The sequence below is a fragment of the Prinia subflava genome, chromosome W (assembly GCF_021018805.1).
Source record: "Prinia subflava isolate CZ2003 ecotype Zambia chromosome W, Cam_Psub_1.2, whole genome shotgun sequence".
Lineage (NCBI taxonomy): Eukaryota > Metazoa > Chordata > Aves > Passeriformes > Cisticolidae > Prinia > Prinia subflava.
This window is the reverse complement of record NC_086282.1, coordinates 421,690-430,775: the sequence shown is the minus strand read 5'-3', so window position 1 is coordinate 430,775 and position 9,086 is coordinate 421,690. Positions and strand designations below refer to the sequence as shown.

Below are 9,086 nucleotides of genomic sequence, written 5' to 3'. Positions count from 1 at the left end.
AGATGAGAAAATGCAAGCAGTCAAACAAAGGAACCACAGAAAAGAAGCCTCATCTCCATGAGCTCAACAGACACATATTAAAATGAGCTGACTGAACCTCAGTCCTGTGTCTTGTGGTCTCATCTTTGGGGAAATGAGGTCCACTACAGATTTTCTAATTGCAGCAATAGAGGCTTCCTTGTGCTTTTCTACTGGCCACTTAGGGTGGAATGACAAATTCTGCTTTGCCATGACAAAGTCCAGTTGGACATCTTTCTCCCAGTTCTCTCAAAATGGATTAAAGTGAATACAGACAGAGACAATGAATAAACTATGATGTAAAGTTTATATACAAGAATATAACATTTATCTGGAGTATTTACAGGGTTAATTAAAGCAATATTTTACAACTCTTTCAGATTAACCACTAGATATATGACATTTAGGCTACAGATGGTTTAATTTGCAAAAGAATTTAAAAAAAAAGTTGCATTCAGATCAACCAGCTCCAAACCTTGTTTTTTTTGTTTGTTTGTTTGTTTTTTCTGAGAGAGAAGGGCTCAGACTTGTGAAAAATAATATGTGAGAATGGTTAATATACTCTTTCTGGTGCCTATGTATCCCATGCAAGAGTCATAACGTGACCTTTTTAGCGTTAATACAGATGGGAAGCCGTGTCACCTCAGCGGAAGCGCCGTGCCCATGGTGACAGGCCAGCCACATGCGTGGCTTTCTCTGCATCTCCTGCTGTGGCACAACAAACATCCATGCATACAGAGAAGCAGCAAGATAAATGAACCAGCATTACTGAAATGAAGAGGGAGACACCTCAGACCAAAGTCATGTTTGCAACCATAAAAAAACCCCAAGCTTTAAGTGAAATACTTTAATACTTCCCAAAAATAGTCATTATATTTTTTTATTACATTTTAACCTATGTACAAAAACGGAGGGGTTCTTCCCCTCTCGGAGAGCGGTCACTGTGTCTTGTGCCCACAGCATTTCGAGGCTCACAGGGGCCAAAGCAGGAAGGTGCGGGAGGCCCAGAGAGCTTGGGACAGTGGTGGCTGCTGGAGGACAGCCAGAGACGGAGCCGCTAACAGTGCAGTTTGTGGATGCTACGGGAGAACCGCTTGAAAGCCTTCTGCCCTTTCTGCCACCGCTTCAGTGAGGTGATCACGAGTTCCCCAGCTTGCTTCTGCCCCATCACTAAGTAAGGGACGTTGATGTCGTTCATCTCATCGCAGGTACACTGGAGGCCACCTTTGAGCCAGAGCACTATCTTCCTCAGATCTCTTTCTGTCAGCCCATTCAGCTTGTAGATGGTTTTACTCTTTGTTTCGGGGGTGATCTTGGTATCCCCATTGACGTAGGCAATCTCCTTCACTTTTATCTTCAAGGCTAATAGAGCGAAGGGAGGGGGAAGTGGGGAGAGGGAGAGAGATTGAGAGGTTTTTTTTCCCATTACTGCACATAAAGAGGGCCTGGGGAGGGAGGTGCTCTATTGCTAATTAAACTGTCAGGGCTGACAGAAGAGGCTCCATTTCTAAAGCCACAAAGGGCATGCAAGTAATTTTAGTTTGAATCAACCTTAGGGTTGAGGTTTTTTGGATTTCTTTTCTCCTCTCTCCCCTCCCCCTCTTTTCCCTTCCTTTCTAAATTAATATTTTTTTCCAGCTTTTCTCCTGTTTGCAACAGAGAGAGGGCACGTTTGCTACACTAAGCAGAACACCATTTTTGTTTGCTGGGAGAGGACAGCCTTCCTGAAAGTAGTGTTTGAAGGGGAGGTGGGGAGGCAGGTACTTAGACCTAATCTGAAACCTGATCTCTGCTGCAGCTGAAAACTTCTACACTTAATTTATTAGGCTGGAGAGGATTTTAGGCAAACTTATAAGGAAATGATATTTCACAGGCATTGTTTTTTTGAAAGAATAGATCCCATGGAGGGCAAATTGGTCCAACAGCTGCATTCAATTTGGTAAAATAACTAGGAGGGGGATACAGGGCCCTGTAAGAAGCTGTGGGGTATGTTTAGCTTTAGGAGGATTTATCTTAGTGCAATTTGCTAGGCCAAAACTATTGATTGTTTTAGCAATTATGTCCCACAATCATGGTTTTGGGTTTTGGGTGGGTTTTTGTTTTCTTTTTTAAAAGAAAGACTTTTGAATTGTTATAGATGCTTATACTACAAATCTGTTTAGAGGTATTAAGCACTGACCTAATGTAAAAGGATTCCCCCCCTTATTCTCTTTTGCTCTTGAAATGCTAATGTGTGGATAATGTGTCCTTCATTTGTCTGTGTTGAAGGGGCTTTCTTGTCCTCTTCTAACCCCAGATCTTCCCATTAAGTTTATATCCCCAATTGTCTGTGCATTACCTTCTCTGTCAAATGATATATAGAGCTTCATTCTTAATCTGTGGAGAGTCTTTCTTACGATACACTGAGATTGGTCATGCGGCTGTCTCAAACATCCAAATGAATCTTTGCTCTACATCTCCCCAGGCAATAGTCTGCATGAAAGATTTTCTCTCCTTTTTTTTTTTTTTCGTTTTACTTTCTATTGGGCTTGCCAGCAACATCCACATAAAAGAGCACTACTTCAAAACAGTAAACAGAAAAGAATGATAAAAACTGCTATTTTTTACTCCAAGGTGGAATATTGTGTTTCATGACCCAGTGGTCAAAGCCCTTCCTTTATTCAGGTACATCTCTTACTGACTCCACTGGGAGTGGAGGGGTACCTGATCCTCAACTCTCAAGTTCCAAGCTAGAGGAGCTCTGCTTCCACTTACCAAAGTCGTTTTTGCAGAGGTTTTCGACGATGTCGTTATCATCTTCATTTTTGTTTTTGCAGGCATCACAGACCTTGGGTGCTGGAAATGCAAGCAACAGTCCCCGTCAGACCCGGGGAGAAAGGAACAGCAGGTGACGTTGGGAACCCGTTGGGAAACGCCAGCTTTCCATCCCTTCACCCCAGAGCCTGCTCCTTCTCCCCCCAGCCCCGGAGCTGCCCGAGCACTTTGTGGCGCCTTATCCTGCTGCAGACCCGCTACAGGGGTCACGATGGGCTTTTAAGATCACGGCTCAACCTAAAGTTTTTGTCTTAACGGGTAAAAAAGTACAGGGGGAGTGGGGAAGGAAGTCGAAACACGACACAGAGCACCCCAGCTCCGCGCTACAGCGACGACTCTTGTACAGCGATCGACCCTCTGGATGCCGCGCGGCTCCAGTGCCGAATCCCAAACCTTTTCTTTGAGGATGGAGATGGGCACCGGACAGTGACAGTTCCCCGACGGTGGCTGCGGTTTCCCCGGCCCCCTTGCAAAAGCCTCCCTAGGCCTGGTCGGCGGCCACCTCCCCGGTCCCTCCGTCCCGGAGCACCGGGGTGTGCTGTAACTCAAGGCAGACGCCTTCGCTCCCCGTGGAAAGCCGCGGAGGGACCCCGCTGTCGGGGCTCCTCATCGGGGGCGGATGCCGCCGGTCCGTGGACGACCCGGCCGCTCCCTCTTACCTTCCTTGGTGACAGGGAGGATGTGGTCGCTGCTGGCCAGAGGGATGCAGAGGTCATTGTCTTTGGGGAAGCGGCTGCAGTCCAGCATGTCGGGCCAGGGGAAGCCGAAAGCGGACATCACCGGGGCGCAGCTCTCCTTCACCTCCTCGCAGAGCGAGTGGCAGGGCTGGATGATCTCGTCCAGGTCGTCGATGCAGACGGGGGCAAAGAGGGAGCAGAGGAACTTCCTGGTGTCAGGGTGGCACTGCTTCTGCACCAGCGGGATCCAGGTGGACGCCTGCTCCAGCACCTCCTGCACAGTCTCATGCCCCAGCAGGTTGGGCAGTCGCATGCTCTGATACTCGATGCCCCGGCACAGCAGCATCGGGGCGGGGATGGGCTTGCAGTTGGAGCGCTTGTAGAAGTCGGGCTCCCCGAAGGGGAAGAGCCCGGCGGCTGAGCCCATGCACTGGGACGCCAGCAGGAGCAGGGCGCAGAGGCGGCGCTGCATTTTGGGGCGCGGAGGAGGTGGAGGGGGGGCTGGCGAAAGGCTCCGGGGGCCGGGGTGACGGGGCTGGCGGCGCGACGCTACCTCAGCCGTAGGCAGCGTCCCTCAGCCCGAGCTCCTGCTGCCAGGCGAGGACGGAGAGTCTGAGCGAGATGCTGGGACAAACGGGAGTTTTCTGGATTTTTTTTTTGTATGCAAATAGCAGGAAGAGCGGGGGCTGGGAGGAGCCTGGTGACAGTCATCCAGAAAGGATTGGTCACTACTTTCTGGGTCTGCTTTTGCTCAGGGGGATTGTCTTTTGGCAGGAAATCCTTGCAAGGAACGTTATCGTGCGAGCACGGAGAAGGAGGGAAAGATCCCGGCGAACTAAGAACCCCGAGGAGCTCCTGTGCCGGGCAGAAGGCGCAGGGCCGCCGCGGGGAGCTGGAGGTGAGCTTTGCCCCCGCTCCCCCCGGCACCCCCTGCCCACGTTCGGAGTTTTCGCTGCCAGCGGACGGGAGATGTGGCCGGGCCGGTTCCCAGACAAGGGGCGAGGCTGGCGGCTCCCTCATCCCCCGGGGGGTGTCTGGCACCGCCGGCCCCTCCCTGCGATGGTGGCAGGGCTCGGCCTGGGGCCGGAGTCGCAGGCAGCAACTAGAGGCTGCCGGCACTCCCGGCCCCACTCCGGCTCGGGAGCGCCCAGCCCTGGGGGCTGCCAGGCGGGGCCTTCCTGCTGCCCCCCAGCCCCTCCTGCCCTTGGCTCTCCCCTGCCAGGAGCGGGGGCCTGCGGCGGACCCGGGCCCTACAGCCCCTGCATGGCCCCCCACAGCCAGTGGTGGATTTCCCCGAGTGGAAGAATCCAAGTGCTTTCGAAATACTAGCACGTTTTTCTGAGGCTAAAAGCGCGGGTCTGGCTCTGTGCAGCATAGGCACATCCCTTTCCCTTCACTCCTGTCTTTTACCTAGAAACTCTGTTAAAGAATTGTGTTTGTGTTGATTTAACACCAAGGGGAAGACAACAGGCAAGGCGCTGGGATCACAACTCAGCTTCAGTATGCTTTGGATAATTCTTGGATATTTCATAATATTATTTATGGAATTATTATTGAAAAGAGTAGGTCTGTGTAGTATCATTTTGTGGTAAATAGCATTCATTAATCAGCTACTGAATATTTCTCCTTATAGAGATGTTTTATGGGAAGCTAGCCTTAGCCATGATGACTTCTGTAAATTGCATGATCTCTGTACATCCAGTTTCCCTACTGGGCTTCCCAGAGATGTGACTCATTTCTAGTGGCATAGGAAAGCGATGGGACCTACAACATTCCCACCAGGAAGGCAGAGGTCTGCCATGCTGGAATGGCTACAGTGCTGTCCCAGGCAGGCTGCTGTCACACGGTGAAGCCAGTGCCAGCTCTTTCAGAGGAGATTCCAAGGTCCCTTCCAGTGGGCTAAGCTGATGAATGTAATCTCCCTGTAGGCTAGCTTCTCTCCTGAAGTTGTTTGATACCTGGAAAACAAATGTCCTGAATGTCTAGTATCACTTGTGGTAAGGCTTAAAAGTAGTTTATTTCTTACAGTGCCACATATTCTTGCCATTAATTACTTTTAAACAGAGCACATGTAAGCTCCTGGCCTCGGTTGCCTTCCATAGGACTGAGCCCCACTGATGGCTTATGGTGCCCATTTTTAAGCCTATTTTGCCAAGTGCCAGAGGCTGTAGCCTTTGTTGCTTGCCAGGAATGTCACTTCCAGCTCCTAGTGCTGGTTCTACAAGCCTCTGTCCCCAAACTTCTCTTTGGTGGAAGAAAATCTACCAACAGGTTTGTTCTTACCCTGAATGGTCAGGCTATTCACCAAGTCTTTATAAAATGGACAAGTTTCTGGTTTTTCTCTCTCCTTGTTTTCACTGCTTCTCATTTTTTGGAGTCATTGATATCCCCTCAGGTGGGTTTCCGCACGATTAGAAGAAAATTTGCCTGCTCCATAAATTCCCCGTACACTACTTTCCACAGATGCAGCCAGCTAGGCTATGTGGAAGCAAAGACCCAAATCTGAGCAGACTGTTTAGACTAGAGATAACCATTCTCTGTGGTAGAGGATGAGACGCATCTGACAGAAACCTGCTCATTCTTTTCACCAGAACTGGTTGCTTGTTTGTTTCCAGCCCACAGGAAATAAGCAGAAAAACCACACGTTTTTGTGGATTAAGCTTTGATTTGAAATAAGGTTTTATTGAGACCTTATTATTTCCATTTTTAATGACCCCCGGTGAACTCATTTACTGTAAGTTTGAAATGACTCGAGATTACGTAAACAAAACCCATCCATGCCTGCAGACCCAAGCCAACACTGGTGTCCACGCTCTGATCCCTTGCAGGTGAAAGCGCCAGAGGGCGAGGCTGCCTTCAGTGCTCCTCGCTGCCAGCTCGGGCACGGCGCTCCAAGCCTGTGGACCCAAATGCTATTCGCCATTGCTGCAGGGCAGCAGTGCCCATTCACCATGACCCCACTGCCTTCCCAGTGTGTGGATAATGCTCGCCTTGCCGGCCCGGCCCCGCCGCGCAGCACCAGCACCACCCCTCACACTGCATGGTGCTGCAGGTAGAGCGGGGCTGTTTTGGCTGCCCCGGTGCCTCTGCCCTGCGGCTGTTGGGGGCACGCATCGGGGCTGGGCATGGGATGGGCGTGGGATGGGCGTGGGATGTGCCTGGCATGGCTCGGGAGTGCCCCGGGGCCGCCCATGGGGGTGTTCCGTGGCATGAGCCCGGGCCAGTTAACATCCCCTGTGTGATAAATGACATGGGATAATTCGTGTTTATGATGTATATAAAATATAAATTAAGCAATGCTCTGTAAAATAAATGGTGAAAGTCAGTCGGGCTTGGGACAAACGAGTTTTGGGATGGAAAATTGCTTCTGCCAGGAATTTGGGGACGGGCAATGGTCCCTGCTGGGAATCTAGGGATAGACAATACCTCTGCCGAGAAACCGGGATCTACAAGATTTGCAATAGAAAAGAAGGACGGTCCGAGACAGATGGGCCCTCTCAGAAAATGGAACTGTGAATGATCCCACCATTACAACCGATATGGATCTTGCTTCACTATCTGGAGGATGCATCCCAATGCCCGATTCTGAGAAACCGAACACATCTCAATACATGATTCTGAGAGACTGAATTAATATTCATCCTCCCTTGGAAAAACTATTCAACAGACCAGACAATGGAGAGGAACTCCCATGAGTACGAAGGAAAAGAGGGAAGACAGAGAAGATATGGAGAAATACTCTGCCCCCAGCATAAAAAAACTGTATAAGCTAACCCCAAAAAGACTGAATTTGTGAACAGGGGAGTTATGGTGCACTAGAGGCTGTAGCTAAGGTTCACCCAGTGCCGATCCCGGGACTCGACACTGAACTTTCGATTGTTGGTTTACCCTAAATTGTTTGTTAATTCTTGAAAATTAATAAAATCATGTATTAATTTGGAATTGGCTAAACGTTTATAACACCTTTCTCACACTTAATTGGGAGTGGAGCTGAGGAGCGGTGCTGCCCCTCCGCCCCTGGGGAGCTCAACCCGGCGGGGCTCGCCCTGTCCCGCCCCAGCTCGCCAGCGTCAGTGCGGGGCCCGCGCTGCCAGGTAAGGCACTGGGATCCACCTCCCACGAAAGCCATCAGGTTGGTGGCTTGGGCGACCTGATCTGACCTGGCAGGAGCCAAGCAGGACTGCACTCCTAAAATACAATGATGTTTTAAGGTATACCTTTTTTTTTTTTAGTGTATTAAGGTGTTTGTTTTAAAGGCAGCATAGGCTTTTGAGCAGCAGTAAATTAACAGTATAAGTTGTTAAAACGCCTTTAATTCTCAAGTGCTTAAATCACCTTAAATCTTGGGAGTTGAGAGAATGAGCTTCCTGGAAAGAAAGACCTCAGCTCCAGTTCCCCCCAACCTCAGTTACCTGATGGATCGTGGTGAAAATCAATGAACTGTGAGGAGTCCTTGGAACTTGCACTGAGTTCAATGTAGCATCGTGTTCTAAGGAGCGTGCCTGTTCTGTGCCCCCTAAGTTAAAACTGATGCTTGTTCCCCTTGTTTTCAAGCCATGATAAAAACTATGAACTTCTGTACATTTTTCTGACCAGTCCTGAAAGCCGAGATGTGGAAAAGGGAAAATGTATTGACACTTGCCTGTCTGCTAAAGAATAGGCAAGAAACTTGCTTTTACACAGGCAGCAATAAAGAGTATGAATTTGTTCATCTGTGTCATACTTTTCCATATCTTCTGCTTTGAGATGACTCAGTCCCTTACTTGGCTATGTACTGTATGTGGGAGCCTCTTTGTTTCTCCCTTCCCCTGACCCTATTAGGTGCTTTGGTGATGTGATGAGCTTTGAGGCAAAAGCTGTCCTCACTGATGGCTCCTCCAGCCTGGGTCTCACATTCCTTTGTCACCGACTTGAAGGTGTCGTTGTCCTTTTGTGTTGCAGAATCATGGGATAACTGTGGCTGGAGGGAACCCCTAGAGACCATTTAGTCCAAATCAGTGCTCCAAGTTCTGGGTTTAGCCAGGTGGCTTGCAGTCTAGCACTCCTGAGACCTCTCTGAGATGTCTGCACCCTCACCTGGGAGACTTAATTCAAGGCTGTGTCTCAACCTTGCTCCCCTTCCTGGAGGAAAGGTTGAGCTTTCAGCTCCTGGGCAGCCCACAGATTGGTTTCCCTTCATGGGAGATGATAAGACTAGAATGGTGATTTGCCACTTTGAGAGAAATGGTTTGCAAAGGGAGGCATGGATGCATGGAGGGAGCCAAGCCTTACCTGGAACAAAACACCCACCTTCTCCAAATGTCTGGGTGATGTTTTCACCCCTGAATTGAGTCCAGCCCCACTGACTGGTGAGAGTTGCCAGGCCAAGCAGATTAGGGGAATACTGACCTCAGGGGCTTTATAAGCAAAAAATTGGAGCTTGAGGACTTGCCCTTAACACTGTAGAGGAACAAAAGACGTGTGACTTTTTAGCTCGTTCTCTTCAGCTCATAAAAGGGCAGGGATGAGGACAAAACGGATTTTCTCACAACGATGAAAACATCTGAAGAAAATTTCTGCTTACCTTTGAAAATGGTC

At 49.5% G+C, this 9,086-nt stretch overlaps 1 protein-coding gene across 1 annotated transcript; it reads right to left on the bottom strand.

Annotated features, from left to right (window-relative positions):
* Window positions 1–306: 306 nt before the first annotated feature.
* On the bottom strand, window positions 307–3,995 carry LOC134563420 (secreted frizzled-related protein 2-like). The gene is made up of 3 exons (XM_063421332.1): window positions 3,492–3,995; window positions 2,773–2,853; window positions 307–1,380 (listed from the first exon to the last, which is right to left on the bottom strand). Exons 1-3 carry the CDS (start codon window positions 3,979–3,981, stop codon window positions 1,076–1,078), a joined length of 876 nt encoding a protein of 291 aa, XP_063277402.1. The 5' UTR covers window positions 3,982–3,995; the 3' UTR covers window positions 307–1,075.
* Window positions 3,996–9,086: the final 5,091 nt, after the last annotated feature.

Excerpts from the sequence above, each read along its gene's own strand:
- LOC134563420 (XM_063421332.1), bottom strand. The coding sequence starts at position 3,981 with ATGCAGCGCCGCCTCTGCGCCCTGCTCCTGCTGGCGTCCCAGTGCATG. Across the intron at positions 2,854-3,491 it reads CCTCCCTGTCACCAAGGAAG|CACCCAAGGTCTGTGATGCC; the intron begins GTAAGAGGGAGC and ends TTGCATTTCCAG. Across the intron at positions 1,381-2,772 it reads CCTCTGCAAAAACGACTTTG|CCTTGAAGATAAAAGTGAAG; the intron begins GTAAGTGGAAGC and ends TCGCTCTATTAG.